Genomic DNA, 19,871 nt, shown 5'->3' on the forward strand with positions numbered 1-19,871 from the left:
CCTTATAATAACGATCTGCTGCATCGTATATCACTTTGTGACTTTCCACCTCCATGATGAAACGTTCTTCGTCCATGTTCGTTGGTGTTTAAACCGTGAATAAGCAACTGGGCTGTTACATCCAGGCCCAGCTCCACCCATTTTGTCAGATGCGTGTCCGGCAAAAATAGTAAATAGCCTATACCATCCGGCGGGCTGCGGCACGCTGGAGATGGTCCGCAGTCAATCCGGAGCACTGACGCGGCCGGTATACGTTGAACAATAGGATATAATGGGAACGGATTGGCTCTGGCGCTACTTTTTATCGGAGTCGGACCGGAACCGCAACGATCACGCATCTGGTGTATTTGGGCCCTATGCCCGTTGACCGCTGTTGAACTACATACACAGGTGAAGCAAATCAGACAAAGGATAGAAAGGAAGGAAGTTTTTTTGTTTCTCTTTGTATCTCCTTTGAAGAGTGGCATCATGGGAGCCTCATAACCACGCACAAATGGCCTGAGAACAATAAATGTTCAACATCATGGTTTACGTGAGGGATACAAAAAGATAGCAGAGATTTCGGTTCAGCAGCAAAAGAGCATGAAAAAAAAAAAAAAAAAATCAACGCTATATCTCGCTCTTTTTTTTAAGTTTAAAATGTTGCTGTTCTACAGTTCAACCCAGGTCAGAGAACACAAACACACACACGCACTTTGCATTTGTGCAAACCTTGTTTTACTTTGTGTATCATTCTGGTAGCATGCTTATCTAGATTCCTGAGTGGCAGTTATACGCAGCTTCGAGGTGTTGCAACCATTATGAGAGACGGGCATGTGGGCTGGAATCATACGGTGATGAGACAAAAGGGGGAATATATAAAAGGTCGGGTGTGAGGCAGATGGAGAGGTCATACTGAGAAGAGCTGGTAATAATTTGGACGGATCATTTATATCTTTGGTGGTAGGTTTGCACTTCATCCTTATTAATAGAAAATCTAATTCATCCTTCAACTATACCGTCTGGAGGTAATTAATATAAAATTGGCTCGAAACTGATTTAAAAGATTATTAAATAAATAAACAAGCATGCTTTTTAATAATGTGGCAGACTCTAAGCAGAAAAGTACATTGAGGTCAAAGCAGAGGTAATATATTCATAATGACTTTGATGCAACGCCTAATGGCTGCTAGCCATTAGACGTAATACTGGAACAAAAGGATAATAGACTTGGTTTTCCTCCTCTTTTTTCTTTGAATTTTAGTCCAATTAGCGTTGTATTCCCCAGTGTTCTCTAATCTTTTTCCCCCCACACAGTTTCTTCAAACACATCTTTAAGTCATGGCTGACTTTGACACAATTCTGAAGTTTTGGGCTCCAGTAGAGGCGGACTATAACACATATGGAGAGCTGGTTCTAATTCGGTCAGTTGTATTTTGGCTTACAGTCCAAGTTAATAGGTTTATCGATAAAAGTAAAAACCCAGCATGATTTGTCTCCACAGCTTATTCACTGAGCACCCTGAGACCCGGGAGTTGTTCCCTAAATTTGCAGGAATTGCTCAAACTGACCTTACTGGAAACCCGGCTATTTCTGCCCATGGTGTCACAGTGCTGAAGAAACTGGGGGATCTGCTGAAGGCTAAAGGCAATCATGCTGCGATCCTCAAGCCACTATCCAAGAGCCACGCCTTGAAACACAAGATAGCTCTCGTAAACTATAAGGTAAAACTGAAATACCGTATTGGCCCGAATATAAGACGGCCCTGATTATAAGAAGACCCCCTCTTTTTCAAGACTCATGTTTGAAAAAAGACTTTTTGAACACCAAATTAATTTTTATACAGAAAATAATTACAGTACATCTTAAAAGAATGATTATAACAATATATTTGAGAGAAAAAGCATGTTATTTTGCCTCATTCAAATCTTAATAACTGAATATTTAAGTATCTAAACTAAAGTGCAATCACATTCGTAAATGAATGGCTTCTGGTTTTTGAAATGTAAAAAAAAACAATCTATTATGATAAAACAAGAAAATTGCAATAACTGCATTAACCATCAAAGTGAAGTCTAACTGTAACTGTAGTCTTGAAACAAATCTGAATAAGGAAAAACATTGCAATAAAATAATGCAAACTGGTTAAAATAGTAGCTGAGATCTGTCATGACAGAACATCGGTTCAATGATAACTAGCGCCATCTAGCGTCGTGAATGGGGAGAGTAGCTGAGATCTCTCATAACAGAACATCGCTTCAATGATATCTGGCGTCATCTAGCGTCGTGAATGGGTATAACGTATAGACCGCAAATATAAAACGACCCCCTCTTTTTCAATCTTATTTCAATGCAAAAAACACCATCTTATAGTCAGGCCAATACGGTATAAGGTGTGTCAGAAACTCTCTTCTGACAAATCTTGTACTCCTCTAATCTTGTGGACATAAGGCTTTTCTTATTTGCTTTTTAACATTATTACAGCTGATCACAGAAGTCATCGCGAAGGTCCTGGAGGAGAAGGCCGGACTCGACAGTGCAGGGAAACAGGCTTTGAATAACGTGATGGACGTGGTAATCGCTGACATTGCCACGGACTATAAAGAGCTGGGCTTCGCAGACTTATGTTAGCTTGCAGAAAGAAATGTGGCTGTTTGAAAAAAAGAAACTGCTAAATGTAAGATTCTAATGGAATAATCTATGCATAATTTACATATTGAATTGACACATAACACTATATATTTGTTACTGATCACACCATGTATGAGTTACACCTAAGCGCACACACTAACCCACTGATCCAGGTTAGATTTAGATCTGTATTTGATCCACCCAGTATTTAATGTGATGCAAACAGAAGTATGTGGCCCTTGTCCAGAAAGAGGACATCATGAAGAAACGAGGACCCAGTTCTGTAATTCTTTTCTGACCTGTACTTTGCACTTTGGATTTTTGTACTTTTGCCAGTCTTCTAGATAAAAACACACTTGGATATTGAGTGGTTTCGATGAGTTATTTGAGCACCTCCAGAAGCATCATAGAAGTGAGAATCAGACGGGTTTGTTAAAGCCCCCAGTTTAGGGAGATTTAACATTACTTAATCTTGAAATGTAACCAATATATCATTGCATAAAAGTGCTAAAAACAAAATTCTTTGGTTCACATCTGTAACTACTCTGTTAAAAAAAATAAAACTCAATACGTATGCAGGCAGGGGTTTTGACAGGTTTAAAGAAATCAAACTGAAGATTTGTTTGCAGAGTGAAAAAATGAAAAATGAAACATTGGTGTTTATTTGGACATCTTGAGCATATTAAATGATCAACTATGAAGGATGGATAAGGCCTTAATTTCGCCAAATCTAATCCACAACACTGGTTTAATTTGATCCATAGATCATTACTTGCAACCCAGTTGCGACTATTACTTCTTTGTTGGACGGATAAACAATAAAGCAGGCAGGGGAAAGGTAATCAATCCAAAAGTTAACTTCAACTGATTGTATTCCTAACAAAGGCTTTTAAGTGTGGTAGCTCAGGTTAATAATGTGGCCATTAAAATAGGCTTAACTCAAAGTTACTCAAAATATATGATATGTTGCACCTTCAGTGATCTATACAGAAAGCAAGACTTTTTTAGTAAGTTTGAAATCAATTATTATAAATGTGAAACACTCATCTGCCCAGCTCTTGTGGCTAAATAGGGCAATAGCTTGATGTTAGTCGTTGCTCACATACAGCTTCAATCCAATAAAGACAAACATACAGAGGTTCATTTTTCAGTGGCTCAATTAAAGAAGTAACATTAATTCTACAGATTCATTAAATGGAGGAAAATAATTTTGTAGAGGGCGATCCTTACTAATAGCGTACCACACAAATGCTATTTTTAGACCGTGATGTCGCCATCGTAACGTGGAAGTGGAACATAACGCTCGCATGCAATCCATGTTATTTCTGTTTGTTTTCTCCGGTAATCTTTCAAAAAAGAACATGCCGATCAAACACTGCTGCTATGGAACTTGTAAAAACGACTCTAGACATTGAGACATATGAAGGATGTTTTTTTCATGCTTTTCTCGAAACCAAAAACTCGGAGGAAAAAAATGTGAAGAATAGATCAACTTGCGCGGACGTCCAAAATACCAGTTTAATGCCAGCAAGAAGAAGCATTCATATTTCATATGCAGTAAACATTTTGTTGGGGGGCATGGTCCTACAGAGGACGAAGAGGTAAGTCATTTTGATATTTTGACTTATTATTTTTAGCGTGGCGTTTTGCCGTGCTGCTTCTGTCTGACAATGAATGACCTGAAAAAAAATTACAATGGTATCTGATTGCCACGGTTACCTTTTATGTTGTAAAAAAACAACTTTAGTAAGGGGGAAGTGTAAATTAATTATAGAATTAAAATTTGTTATTAATATAAAATTAAAAGTGTTCGTTGGCTGTCACTGAGTAGCATTTGCTATCACTACACAAAAATAGCAATGTAAATTGCCCCCAAGAACTGTCAGAGACGTAAGACAACCATAGGATATAATATATTAGAAAGACAGGGCATATGATGGTAAAGGGTACATTGTTGAAACAGGAGAATGTCATTGTCAGTGGCGTAAGGCAATGCACACAAGAAAAAGGTGTCGAAAAAGCTAACTGGATGAGGTCAGTTTTTTTTCCGTCTTTTTCAGCCCTCGACACTCAAGCCATCTCTTTAACTGAACATTTGTATGTTCTTCCACATCTTTACTAGTGAATTTGGCACCAGGGACATCATTTTGAGACAGAATTGGTTGGTTTAGCTCAGTAAACATCTCGTTCATACACTATTTCCATTCATTTGGCATTAGGGACAAACGGCAGGTTGACCCACCTAGCAGCAATTCCAAACGTCATGAATATTAATGAACAAAAGTTACATGTTGCTTGCGGTACACCATTCTAATTTTTAAAATTGTTAACATATATGTAACATTGTTTTTTCTTGACATGCTGAATTCTGCTCTTTCATTAGATGTGTTTTGTTAATATCACCCAAAATCATGAAGAAAAAAAAATCAGTATTTACTAACTCTAAACATTTAAGAGTTTCAATTTTTGAATTTACTGACTGAAATAAAAAAGGATTTCTACAAAACTTTATTGAGAAGCCCCTGCACAAGAACCTGGGAACACAGAGAACTACTTTTCTGAGGATGAATAAAGCAAAAAGGTTGCAAGGATTCTAAACATATTTAGCCTATGCATGTTTTGGATCAGTTCTGAACAGCAGCAATGGTGGCACCACCAGCAACATTCCACAAGCCTTCTTGCCACTCCAATTTCTGGCTCCACATTAAGTGGGTGAATCTGAATAATGCATAATTGCTATGATAACCTATTAATAGTAACAGTACAAGTGTGCGTGCATCAGTGAAGGATGCAGACGTGACCACCCGCCCGTGAATCATTAGGGCTGGAGCCTGTGCCAGCTTACTTCAGGCAAAAGTTAGGGTTAAGGTCGCCAGACAATAAAAGGGTACGTATGAACAATATTTCACGGTCAAACTTGGGAGGAATAAGAATTTTCAATTAACTTAAAATGTTTTTCAAAGTTAGAGTAAACCAAAGAAAATGCGGGCAAGCACAGAGGTGATGATTGAAACTCCAAACCTCAGAATGTGAGGTGGATGCCTAAACTACTCAGCCACCGTCTTGCTTTTTTAGTGTACTGTTCGCATGTTTACATCCCGCAAATTTCTCCTAAAGTCTTAGGATCGTAACTCTTTCATGCACGATTATGATTTTTTTTTTTTTTTTTTTTTTTAGCTGTAGTCCCTCCCAGTTGAAATGAATTTGATATCTATTGCCGTCAATAGGTGTTTTATATATCTATTTTCCTCTTTTACTACCACAACACATAGTCTGTGACCTGGGCTGGAGGTGAATGAGTGATCATTTTTGAAAAGATGTCCACTGTAGTTACCACTGTCCCTAGTAATAGTGAATATCTGACACATTTTAGGCGCAAAAGTAATCCATCCCACAATTGCATGTTCCATATAGGAAGCTCTTTTGTGACTTCATTGTTTATATTTCCCGCTTTGCATTATAGTAGTATTTGGCAAGAAACGCTCTATTTTTCCTATTGTTCAATTCTTTTGAACATTTGGAGGATTTAGCGAAGCAGATGGTTTATTCTTGCTATGTGGTCGATTGTCGTGGGACAGCTTTTAGAATTCCTAGAGTAAATGAATGCATAAAATTAAATAACTAGTTATCAGCGATCAAGAGAATAAAACAAGTGTTGCGTCAGATTAGCATACATTTATGATTAAGGTACAGCGTTTTTTTCCCACACATTAAATGTTGTTCAAAGACCTTTATAATACTTAAATTTATAGATGTAAATATGGACTAACAGCATCTGGTGTACACTAAACTGCATTTCATAAAGTAGTGTGACAGTCACCTTTTCTGTATTAAAATGCAGATAAATTTGCAGTATTGCCGCTGTTTAATTTTTTTTCTTTGAAATAACCATTTGATAGCTGCCATTGAATTAAGTGTTCAATTTGTTTAATATGACATGATAAATGTTTCATATATCTGCATTTGAATACAGAAATAGGTGGTGGCCATACTTACTAAATGCAGTCCAGAATGTGCAGTTAGTGGACAACTATATTTATAATTTAACAACATAAGTATTTTAACGCTTTGAGCAACATTTGATGTCGTTTAATGGATTCCTGTTTTTACCGGCACGATTTGTGAGGCTGACTTTTTGTTCATGGTAAATGTATTTGTAATTTAGAAAAGCTTATTTTTTTCAAATCTATTTTGCTTAGTATACAATTCATTATTATCATGAACATGAATGTTTTGCAGCAGAAGGTGGCCCAACTTTCCTTGGAACAAAACAGCCATAGGCCAGGCAGATTTTTGAAGGCCTTTAATTTTTCACAAGTGAAGGGTACAGAAACAGGGCTTTTTTTAATTAAATGGAAATAAATGTCTCAGATTTGTGGCCAAGACAGAGGTGAGTTGGACAACCATTTTTCCACCATCCCAGATCTCATGGGCTTTGAATTACTTCGATTGTCTATACCCCCCCCCCCCCCCCCCCGTCCTGTTCAGCTGCTTGGACACATCGACTGAAGTTTTAATGTGCCACATGGGAGATCCAATACATTTTCATTTTCTCTCTAAACCTCCTCCAATCTTCAGACGTTAAAGTGTTAATATATTGGAGATTTCGCCCGCTAACTCTTTGTCACGTCTTTACTCCCTACCGTCATCTTTGTGACTTCTTGTCGGCCTAACTGTTAAGAGTTCGCCGAAAATGTCATTTAAAATCATCCTATAAATAGGGCATCATCGAAAGGCGAAAAGTTACTTTATAATATTAGTAACAAATATTGCTTATAAGCGATACAAACACCCAAACCCAAATTCTATCTTTTGTTTCCCCGTGGGAAGCTTGTGCAGTGCAAATAGATATAACAAAACAGCAAACACTATTTCACGCTCACCTCACATAAACACATCACATTGAGCAAAGTAAAAGGACAAGACTAATGTGAGCAAAAGGGCATTTAAATACTTCATGTTGACATTTACAAAAGGAGCTTAAACAGCACTGCACTCATTTCATTTGGTCACTTACTTCAAATGACTTGGATAAGTTCATCCTCCTACCGATATTAGAATTTATGTTCTCACCTTTTTGATTCCACCTTTCGTGACATTTCAGTTTAATATTCTATCTTTGTACAGATTCCCAAAGTACAACATGCTTGTTTATTAGTGAATGGAAGAGATGAGAGAAGTTTTCTTTATCCAGTTCCAGTTCAAACTAAAGCAAAATCTTTGTAAATGTTTTCCAAAAATGTTTTTAATAATGCCGCCCACCCACAGGAGTTAAGGAAACTTCCGAAAAATTATTGTGAAATTATTAGTAACAATCCCAATCAATGCCTTGCTCCATGTATCAAGAACGCACGTGAAAACGAAGATTGATAATTGCCATGATGATAACCTATTAATAGTGTGCTCTTGCATCAGTGCAGGAGGAAGACGTGACGAGGGGCACTAAGCCATCAACAAGCCCCCGCAGGGTCCTCAACCACTGCACTGCTGTTTAATATTTGATGCCATTTAAAGTCTCCTCATGGGAAGACATCAAGTTTATGTGGAAATGTTATCTTGAATTTTCTATTTGACTGCTGAATACAGATAGGCCAGATATACAGACTAAACAAGCTTATCTGAGAATGGCACTGCATTACACCAAGAGTTGTTTTTAATGGTTTAGCCTAATAAGGTAACCATAAGGAAATGCCTCACAAAATGAAGCCAGTGCAGAGCATTACTGTTTGTATTGAATTGTGACAGGGAACCTAGATATATTATTTCCAGTGAGATTTGAACAAGTTCTTCAAAAAGACAACCAAAGATAAAATCCTAAGTGAGAAGTGGAAGGACTGTATGAATAAATAATAGAACGCTAGTTGCAGAAGATTGCAACTACAGACAACAACACCCATGTAAGTCAGAATGCATGCCAGTCCGATGGTGGTCACTAATCAAAATCCACTTCATTAGTCTCTGAGGGCACGGTGCACATTGTCAAGTTGGACAGATAAAGTGCCGTCGTCATGGGAACGAGACCGGCCGACACCTTCAAAATGGTCAGCAGTCTCTCCGAGACATTGGTCGCACCATCTGTCGTCTGCAGGGGACAAATATTAAGAACAGCGTCACGGCAGAGTAACTAAAATCAATTGAGCAGAATATGAACTCATATTTTTTGTAGCTCTATTCCTTTTGGGAATTATCTTTTTCTTTTTTCACATTTCTTGATGCTTGAATGCTCCAACTTGAGCAATCCTCCAAGCTATTTCGCAATTCAGGGGCTGTACTTGTAAGCCTACGTGTTCTAAGGAAACGATAACTTCTGAGCCACCAAAAGCTGCATCGAGCCTTTTTTGAAATGAAAAAAGGAATGTCAACCGTTGGAAATATTCTTGCCTACTTTCCATACATATAAAGAGACTAATGGACCGTGAACAACTAATGTTGGCATTAGGCCTATCACGATAACAAATTTTAGTAGGCGATATTTGCCACCTAGATTATTGCCGGTATGCGATATTATTGCTAGTTTTTTTTTTTTTTTAAGTCACTTCAACCACGAATATAGTAACAATACATCCTAATAAATCACCTACTGAAATAATAAATAATAGTGGTTAATAAATGATTAGTCTGAAACACAAACTACAGTACTGTATATTATAAATATAGAAAAAACACACAATGCATAATGAGTCATTTTAAGTGCAGAATATGAAATAGGTGAGAAACCCAATGCTATTTTTGTTGTCTGCCCACTAAAAGTGTGAATTTGATCCAAAATGACTTGTCATCTTGTCCTGCAAAGTGGGCATGCAACAAATTTGAACCTAAAGTATTATCATTTATTACATCATATTATCATTGCCAATCAGATTTTCCATAATGGGTGTCATTTGAAATGTTTTCTTTGCGTATAATCTGAAGTATAAGCGATTGCCTCCAGAAATCTGAACATGGTGTGCTTTTATTTTGAAATGTTCACAGGAAGTATGTTAGCTAAGCCACAAACCATAAGCTTTACACTCAGTAAAAAAAAACAACAACCAAAAACAAAGTGCACTTCGCTTTCGTCAAGTGTGTAGAGTCAGTAATAGATTTTTTTCTTTTGTTCGCATCACTTTCAAATTCTTTAATCCAGCGAGTTTGAAGTGTCACCTTTTAACCACAATTTTGCGTTGTGGAGAAGACTGCCAATGTCTTATAGCAGGCTAAATTGGTTAGTACATTGTTTTTTTCCATTAGCTTCAATGTGGCAATGCTAACGTTTTACAATATCCGCGACCCTCATGAGGAAAAAGCGGCATGGAAAATGAATGAATGAATGAATATTGACGTGCTTCCTTATTTTGTATGTCTGACCTTTAATTCTACGACGTGTTGATGGCCAATAAATATCTGTGAAAACTACTGGAGTCCCATATGCAATCAACACGCACGTGTGCCCATGCAAACACACGTACGCACAAATGTATGCACGCACACACGCGGCGATAAATCGCAGCCAGGAAAATGACTGCCCTCATTTTTATTTACCGTGCGATAATTTGACTTATTGCATATCGCGACAGGCTTAGTTGGCATTACAAAAGAGGTGTTTCTATATATATACACACACACACACACACACATATATATATATATACATATACATACATATACATACAGTATATACATATATGTATACATACATACATACATATATATACATATATATATATATATACATACATACATACATACACACACACACATATATATATATATATATATACATACACACATATATATTTTTTTAATTATATTATGTATATACAGGATATACTGTATGTATATATTTTCCCCAAGTGGAAGCTTCCATGACCCTAATAAATTTAATAATTAAAAAAATATATATATATTTATACTAGTGTATACATACTGTATATACAGACCTGGCCGAAAGTATTGGCACCCCTGTAGTTGTCAGATAATTTCTCAATTTCTCCCAGAAAATGATTGCAATTACAAATGCGTTGGTAGTAATATTTATTAGTTTTTATTTATTTTGCTTACAATGAAAAAAACACAAAAGAGAATGGGAATGTTTTTTTAAAAATCATTATCATTTTATACAAACTCCCAAATGGGCCGGACAAAAGTATTGGCACCCTTTGAAAAGTCATGTGATGCTTCTCTAATTTGTGTAATTAACAACACCTGTTGCTTACCTGTGGCACATAACAGGTGGTGGCAATAACTAAATCACACGTGCAGCCAGTTAAAATGGATTAAAGTTGACTCAACCTCTGTCCTGTGTCCTTGTGTGTATCACATTGAGCATGGAGAAAATAAAGAAGACAAAAGAACTGTCTGAGGACTTGAGAAGCGAAATTGTGAGGAAGTATAGGCAATCTGAAGGCTACAAATCTATCTCCAAATACCTGAATGTTCCTGTGTCTAGCGTGTGCAGTGTCATCAATAAGTGTAAAGCCCATGGCAGTGTGGCTAACCTCCCTAAATGTGGACGGAAAAGAAAAATTGACGAGAGATTTCAATGAAAGATTGTGCGGATAGTGGTGGATAAAGAAACACGTCTAACATTCAAACAAGTTCAAGCTGTCCCACAGTCCGAGGGTACAACAGTGTCAACTCAGACTATCCGTCGCTGTTTGAATGAAAAGGGACTCTATGGTAGAATAAATAGGAAGACTCCACTTCTGATCCAGAGACATAAAAAAGCCAGGCTGGAGTTTGCCAAAACTTAGAGAAAGCCAGAAATGTTTTGGAAGAATGTTCCCTGGTCAGATGAGAAAAAAGTAGAGCTTTTTGGAAAAAAGGCATCAACATAAAGAGTTTACAGGAAGAAAAAAAAAAAAAGAGGCCTTCAAAGAAAAGAACACGGTCCCCACAGTCAAACATGGCGGAGGTTCCCTGATGTTTTGGGGCTGCTTTGCTGCTTCTGGCACCGGACTGCTTGACCGTGTGCATGGCATTATGAAGTCTGAAGACTACCAACAAATTTTGCAGCATAATGTAGGGCCCGGTGAGAGAAAGCTGGGTTTTTCCTCAGAGGTCATGGGTCTTCCAGCAGTACAATGACCCAAAACACACTTCAAAAAGCACTAGAAAATTGTTTGAGAGCAAGCACTGGAGACTTCTGAAGTGACCAGCAATGAGTCCAGACCTTAATCCCATAGAATACCGGTCGAGAGATCTGAAAATGGCTTCAAATCTCAGAGACCTGGAGCAGTTGGCCAAAGACGAATGGTCTAAAATTCCAGCAGAGTATTGTAAGAACCGGAAGCAGTTGTTCCGGTTATTTTGTCTAAAAGGTTGTGCTACCCAGTATTAGGCTTATGGTGCCAATATTTTTGTCTGGCCCATTTTTAGAGTTTTGTGTAAAATAACAATGATTTAAAATTTTTTTTATTCTCTTTCGAATTTTTTTTATTGCAAGTAAAATAAATGAAGATATTACTACCAAAGCATTTGTAATTGCAATCATTTTCTGGGAGAAATTGAGCATTATCAGACAGAATTGCAGGGGTGCCAATCCAATGTATTTGGCCAGCACTCTATGTGTATATACAGTGCCTTGCAAAAGTATTCGGCCCCCTTGAATCTTGCAACCTTTCGCCACATTTCAGGCCTCAAACATAAAGATATGAAATTTAATTTTTTTGCCAAGAATCAACAACAGGTGGGACACAATCGTGAAGTGGAACAACATTTATTGGATAATTTAAACTTTTTTAACAAATAAAAAACTGAAAAGTGGGGCGTGCAATATTATTCGGCCCCTTTACTTTCAGTGCAGCAAACTCACTCCAGAAGTTCAGTGAGGATCTCTGAATGATCCAATGTTGTCCTAAATGACCGATGATGATAAATAGAATCCACCTGTGTGTAATCAAGTCTCCGTATAAATGCACCTGCTCTGTGATAGTCTCAGGGTTCTGTTTAAAGTGCAGAGAGCATTATGAAAACCAAGGAACACACCAGGTAGGTCCGAGATACTGTTGTGGAGAAGTTTAAAGCCGGATTTGGATACAAAAAGATTTCCCAAGCTTTAAACATCTCAAGGAGCACTGTGCAAGCCATCATATTGAAATGGAAGGAGCATCAGACCACTGCAAATCTACCAAGACCCGGCCGTCCTTCCAAACTTTCTTCTCAAACAAGGAGAAAACTGATCAGAGATGCAGCCAAGAGGCCCATGATCACTCTGGATGAACTGCAGAGATCTACAGCTGAGGTGGGAGAGTCTGTCCATAGGACAACAATCAGTCGTACACTGCACAAATCTGGCCTTTATGGAAGAGTGGCAAGAAGAAAGCCATTTCTCAAAGATATCCATAAAAAGTCTCCTTTAAAGTTTGCCACAAGCCACCTGGGAGACACACCAAACATGTGGAAGAAGGTGCTCTGGTCAGATGAAACCAAAATTGAACTTTTTGGCCACAATGCAAAACGATATGTTTGGCGTAAAAGCAACACAGCTCATCACCCTGAACACACCATCCCCACTGTCAAACATGGTGGTGGCAGCATCATGGTTTGGGCCTGCTTTTCTTCAGCAGGGACAGGGAAGATGGTTAAAATTGACGGGAAGATGGATGCAGCCAAATACAGGAACATTCTGGAAGAAAACCTGTTGGTATCTGCACAAGACCTGAGACTGAGACGGAGATTTATCTTCCAACAGGACAATGATCCAAAACATAAAGCCAAATCTACAATGGAATGGTTAAAAAATAAACGTATCCAGGTGTTAGAATGGCCAAGTCAAAGTCCAGACCTGAATCCAATCGAGAATCTGTGGAAAGAGCTGAAGACTGCTGTTCACAAACACTCTCCATCCAACCTCACTGAGCTCGAGCTGTTTTGCAAGGAAGAATGGGCAAGAATGTCAGTCTCTCGATGTGCAAAACTGATAGAAACATACCCCAAGCGACTTGCAGCTGTAATTGGAGCAAAAGGTGGCGCTTCAAAGGATTAACGCAATGGGGCCGAATAATATTGCACGCCCCACTTTTCAGTTTTTTATTTGTTAAAAAAGTTTAAATTATCCAATAAATTTTGTTCCACTTCACGATTTTGTCCCATTTGTTGTTGATTCTTGACAAAAAAATTAAAATTTTATATCTTTATGTTTGAAGCCTGAAATGTGGCGAAAGGTTGCAAGGTTCAAGGGGGCCGAATACTTTTGCAAGGCACTGTATATATATATATACTTTTTACCTTTTATTTTTTACTGTTTTAGTATCGAGTACTCTCATGTACAACAGTATTTAAAGGGGTTTAAAAAAGAAAAAAAAAACACCTTGATAATGTGCAACCCAGTGGAAAGAATCTTGTTTAATAAAGCGGAAAGACATAAAATTAATTTTTTTGTAATGTGTAATTGTGGAGAAAATGGTAAATAATGAAATAATTATCGAAAAGGCCGAAGACTTTAGGTTTGCACAGAGTGTGTATGTGTACAGAATGAGTTAATATTTCACCAACCTGATCCTCGGCAAAGAGCAGTGTGCAGCATTGTGATGCAGCCAGCTTTCTGAGGGCATCCAGGCGTTCTGGTGGGACGGTGGCGTTGCGTGCTACGAGTCAGAAAAGAGACACGGCAAAAGCTTTGAAATATGTTATTTCCTCTGCAAACAACTACACATAAAAGTGGGGTAAATGCTGACACAGGTTGAGTTTTATCCCCTTTTTTGACATACCGTTGGTACCCATGAAGCAGACTTTTCCAAGGAAATATCCAGGATCCAAATACTTGAGGGAATCTTGGGCAGACTCAATACTGTGACCCACGTGAACACATTACAATGAAGGCATGACAAGATCAGTTCACGTAAAACATAACACTGACATTAATTTCAGATTTAAAGACAAGTACTGTGAAATAACAATACTGAGACTTTATGGCTGACAGCCTTTCATTTGTAAATGTAGCACTCTTCATACTGAGGGTGTGCCCAAAAAAAAAAAAAAAAAAAAAAAAAAAAAAAAAAAAAAATCGATTAGTAGATGCATCGCGATTCGACACGTGATGATTCGATTACGATTCAGAAATGTTAAAAAACGATGATTTTCCCTAATAACTTTATGAGAGCCGCTAGTAGCGGAGCAAAATTCAAGACACATCTGCTGCCCAGACACCTTTAACGGAAGCACGCACAACGTTATGATGGATGATAGTTACTGAGCGAGAGATTTACTCCTTTTCAAAAGACTCGAAAATAAATTTGTGTATGATACACGCAAGGACTCGGCAGTCGCGCTTTGGGTCCCATTCTGTGCGCAAGTTATTTTTTAGAGTGAGAGGGGAAGAGAGATAGTTTGTTGCTCCTTCCATTTCAGTTGTCCGGCAGTAGGTTCAAGTCCTGTTAATTGGAAAATGCCCCCAGTGTGTTGATAATTCCTGTGTACGTCGATAAGAGGTGAGTACACGAACCCTCTTGTACAGTTAAGCCTTTCTTGTTTTCGTTTTTGAGATGCTCCTAGTTAGTGCGTACAGTTAAGCCTTTCTTGTTTTCGTTTTTGAGATGCTCCTAGTTAGTGCTGAGCGCCATGCTAATTAGCGACTTTGCTAAACATGTATTTTCATGTCAAGTTGTGCGTTGTTTGGTGGTGTACAAAAGTAATTCTAGATATAGAACGTTTAAAACCAGGATTAAGTACAGTTGTAATACTACAAACATGCGAAAAAGTACAGAAATGTGAAAACAAAGTATATTGATTAAAAGAAGAAAAACTGTTTTTTTAAAAAATTTGTTTCGAATAACAATTTCAAAATTTACCTGAGCTCTGAGCTGAGGTTGATGATAAAAACCACCAGGTCTATCCTGGGCCGACTGTGCTGGTGCTCAACGGGCAGGGGCAAACTATTTGCTAGTCTCCTGTTTCAAACACAACACGACATTAGATTGCAAAATTTCAAAAATACATAACAAACCACTTTAGTTGTTCACCAATAGAAGAGATAGACTACTCCTCAGCCTCCAACAATGACCAATCAAGACTCACGTGACAATTCATTAGCATTACTAGAGCCGCAGTTTAGGAGGAGGATGACAAGAGCGTGTTTTAATGTGTCCTTGAACAAGACATTGAGAACCCCTAATTACGCACAATGGGGCACTTTGCACTGTGCATCTGCAAGCCGCCATCAGCCACGATCATATAAAGTGGCCCCACTGCTGCTAAGGAGCCATATAAATACAGCCCATTGGGCAAGCTAGAACTAATGCAGCATAAAACAATTAGTTCCTTTGTGGGGGCGATAATGGTTCATTTTATTGAATCGGAACTCTGTCACAGCTCAGTAAGCCAGAGACTCCAAAATGGCTATTCAAATACATTTTTCTAGTAATATCAGCAGTTTGGGGGATGAAGCACTACTCACACATTCAACGTGACTGCAGTCTCCTTCAACAGAGATTCGGCTAATCTCTGTGGAAACTCTTCTTCTTGCGCTACAAGCTGAATTGAAAAGGAAAAAAACACAAGTCAGCATGAAATGTCATTATTTACTGTTCCCCAATGTCAAAAAACTAACAACCGTGAAAAGGAAGAAGAAACCATGTTAGAAAAAAATATAAATGCAACCATTTTATTTTGGCTCCTGAGACCTACTTAAAAGATCTCTCCCATAACACTTTTTCAATGTATGAAAAAAGCATATTTCTTTAAAAAAAATTATTCAAAAAACTAGATCTGTTAGATAGCACTCCTTCTTTACCAAAATGATACATATCTATCATGATTATTATTGCACAGGTTTGTCTTAGGTTTTCCATATTATAAGGCAACTTATAAATGCAGTTTTCAGCCCATGCAGCTGGACATTAGTACTATATTGGATCTGTATACTTGTTTTAATGTATAACGTATACAGTTGTGGTCAAAAGTTTACATACACTTGTGAAGAACATAATGTCATGGCTCTCTTGAGTTTCCAGTTATTTCTACAACTCTGATTTTTTTTGCCACCGACAAGCTCCCCTGACTTGCCCTCTCCCTGTGAGCTGTGATCTTCCAGTGTTTGGATAACACAAAACCTTTATGCAAGCTCACAGGTTATTGCCGACATTTCAGCCTGCCACATTGCAAGTTACCAGCAGATGCCAATATCTGGTATTAACGGGGCTTGGACTTGTCACGATACCATCAGCTCACACCACGAGACAAGATCGTGACTGAGTTTATCCATTTCAATATGCGTATCGTTACGGCCTTACTGTTTGAATAGTTGAACTGGATTTTATTTTAAGCATGTCGGCAGTCTTTTTGATTTACAATTTTAACAGAATGCGAAGTTAACTGGTTAGCGTGATGCCTTACGCTAAAATCCCTCAGATTCCTTCACAGCTCCGCTCCGATCCGCGTTTCCCATTGCCCACTGCATACGTCTCTCATCTGGTCTGTACACCCGCGGACTCTAGACGTGCATGAACAAAACGGAGGAGAACACGCGATCAGATGTGGGGAAAGGATGCATAGCCCTATTCCGGGGGTCAGCAACCTGTAGCTCTAGAGCTGCGTGCGGCTCTTTAGTGGTGCCTTAGTGGCTCCCTGGAGCTTTTTCAAAAATGTTTGAAAATGGAAAAAGATCGTTGCTTTTCCGCCGAAAGACGACAAATATGGGGCGCATAAGGCGAACCTTCGCTGGTGTTTTGAACCGTCGCTTGTGCTATCGACTTCAAAGGCGCCCGCTGCGAGTGCCTTACTGCCCGAGGTTCCCGCCGACGCTGGCGGTGCTTCCGCCCCGGTTCCTCGCAGTCGTCCTTCCGTCCCGTTACCCGTGCCACCACAGCACGCTCCCGCTCTAGCGCTTCCCGATGCTGATGTTGCTGTCTCTTCTCCGGCCCCACTTTCGCTCGCGCTGCTCTCAGTCGACGCCGCTGCGCCCGTCCCTGGCCTTTTCGGCTTCGGCGCCGATGCGCCCACCCGCGGCCTCCGGCCTTCTCGACGGTGCCCCGTCCGCCTCTGGCCTTCTCGACGGCGTCCCGTCTGTCTCCGGCCTTCTCGACGGCGTCCCGTCCGCCTCCGGCCTTCTCGACGGCGTCCCGTCCGCCTCCGGCCTTCTCGACGGCGTCCCGTCCGCCTCCGGCCTTCTCGACGGCGTCCCGTCCGCCTCCGGCCTTCTCGACGGCGTCCCGTCCGCCTCCGGCCTTCTCGACGGCGTCCCATCCGCCTCCGGCCTTCTCGACGGCGTCCCATCCGGCCCTGGTTTTCTCTTCGACACAGCGTCTGCTCTTGGCCTTCCTACTGACGTCAATCCTGTGCCTGCTTCTCTGGCCGCTGCTGACTTCGCTCCTGCACCTGCACCTCTGGAAGTCTCTGAGGTCGCCCCACTACTGGCGCCGCTGGACGCCGCCACCACTGACCTCGCTCCAGCGCCTCCAGGAGTCTCCGAGGTCACTCCTCTGCCAGCGCCGCTGGCTGCCGCTGCTAACCTCACTGCTGTGCCGGCGCCTCCAGAACCCTCCGAGGTCGCTCCTCTACCAACGCCTGCGAACGCCGCCGTCGCAGTCTTTCCTCGTCCACCGCTTTTGGACAACGTTGACGTCGCTTCGACTCCGGTTTCGGCGTTTCCCTCACTCCTGCTAAGACCGGTCGGCTTGGTTCATTTCGCCAGGGACCCTTGTCCCCGGCCACGACCAGTCAACTCCAACCGCCGCGCCTGTCCCCCTTGTCTGCAGCCTTGACTGGGTGGCACTGCTCGTCGCACGTCTCGACCTCATGCTGGGCGGTGCTGCACGACGAGCTCCTCGTCCCGGTCATCCTCCCGATCGTTCTGCTCGGGCGTCCAACGCCTAGCATCCCGGGCGTCCTCCTGATTGTTCTGCTCGGTCGTCCACCGCCTGGCCTCCTGGACGTCCTCCCGATCGTCCTGCTCGGACGTCCCACACCCGGCATCCTGGATGTCCTCCTGATCATCCATTTGGTCGTCTTCCACCGGCGCCCCGGCCGTGCAACCCAACCGTTCCGTTGTATCGGGTTGCGCCTAGCGTCCTGTATGGGTGAATTCTGGTGGGGACCTGTGTGGTGACCACTACATTGTTACAGAATTCCCCGAGGGAACTTATGTGGAGCAACTTATGTGGGGAAACAATATTTTGCCGTGTGCGTTTCCGGTACAGATACTTTAGACTAGAGTTAAGACAGACTTGAGAGTCAGCAGAGTCACGAGCGGCCGGACACGACAACACGTCTACTCAACAAGCTAGCGAGACTCAACAGCATTCATCCGCTACATTGTTTATGTTCTACTGATGAAAACTAAAGCGAAAAAAAAAGGAAACCCGTAGAAAGATGGGAAACTATTCCTTTTTGTAAACTGTTTCTATGTAACCATGGACAACATTTTGTGGGGCTCCAAAGAAGGGCATGACTTGTGACATGTTTGAGAGCTGTGAACAGTAATCATTGAAATGAAAAATCCTCGACAATTTCTACCTGTGTCGTGAATAGTCAATATCAGTGTTAACTTTTTTTTAAAAAAAATCTGAAATACTTTATACAAGTGTCACCATATTTCGACACTTAATGACTGCTCGTGACGGTGTGTACAGTATAATCGCGTTTCCTTTTCGTAACTCAGAGGCGGTGTTCTGGGTCCTGCAAATGCCCAATGCGCTTGCGCAGGCACGCCCACATTGGGTAAAAGCGACGAGTACTTACCAATTTCGTTTTTATCGAGTCATTTTTTTTTAACCTTTTCATTGTCTCAAAATACTTTGGGCGTATTTTCCTCTCATAGCTTTTAAGCATTGTTTTAAGGCAACACAAGAAAACAGTGTTAATCTTGACATTAGTCACTAAGTGTGTGTACCACCCTTTTTTGATATTACGTTGAATTATTATCTTATGGCGTTTTTAGTACGTTCTTCCTGTCTGGATCTGAAAGCGAATATTAGTCATCTAGGTGTAAAATTCACCTCTGGTAGGACGTTTCGGCAGAATACCGTGCCTGATGTATCCGTACACAAGATACTCTCGCCACACTAAATTCAGACGGTCTTCGATGCAAATAAAAGCTCCTAAGTCTTACCAATATAGCAGCGCTGTTCAAGTCGGGTCTCCTATTAAAAGGTTTCAGCAACGACATGTCGAACCATATCCGAAAACGGACGATATTGAAGACGCTTTTTAGGATCATATGCAGTTGCGACCTCTTAGCGCCATTTTTTTTCTTGCGCGCTTCTTTTTTTAAAACTAATGACGTCATCGTTTCCCCTGTTCTAAAATTCACTGCCACTCAGAGGCCAAAAAAAGCACTACAGCCA

General features: G+C 40.4%; 2 protein-coding genes across 2 annotated transcripts; one reads left to right on the plus strand and one right to left on the minus strand.

Annotated features, from left to right (window-relative positions):
* The first annotated feature begins 788 nt into the window (after positions 1–788).
* mb (myoglobin) lies at positions 789–2,977 on the plus strand. Its single transcript, XM_057843613.1, has 4 exons — positions 789–942; positions 1,297–1,403; positions 1,484–1,703; positions 2,464–2,977. Exons 2-4 carry the CDS (start codon positions 1,321–1,323, stop codon positions 2,608–2,610), a joined length of 450 nt encoding a protein of 149 aa, XP_057699596.1. The 5' UTR covers positions 789–942; positions 1,297–1,320; the 3' UTR covers positions 2,611–2,977.
* Positions 2,978–4,263: 1,286 nt separating this feature from the next.
* pane1 (proliferation associated nuclear element) lies at positions 4,264–19,790 on the minus strand. The gene is made up of 6 exons (XM_057842440.1): positions 19,637–19,790; positions 15,986–16,062; positions 15,381–15,479; positions 14,301–14,380; positions 14,086–14,177; positions 4,264–8,692 (listed from the first exon to the last, which is right to left on the minus strand). The coding sequence occupies exons 1-6, from the start codon at positions 19,742–19,744 to the stop codon at positions 8,543–8,545; spliced, it is 606 nt and encodes a 201-aa protein (XP_057698423.1). The 5' UTR covers positions 19,745–19,790; the 3' UTR covers positions 4,264–8,542.
* Positions 19,791–19,871: the final 81 nt, after the last annotated feature.

The sequence above is a fragment of the Corythoichthys intestinalis genome, chromosome 8, assembly GCF_030265065.1.
Source record: "Corythoichthys intestinalis isolate RoL2023-P3 chromosome 8, ASM3026506v1, whole genome shotgun sequence".
In the NCBI taxonomy this organism is placed as follows: Eukaryota; Metazoa; Chordata; class Actinopteri; order Syngnathiformes; family Syngnathidae; genus Corythoichthys; species Corythoichthys intestinalis.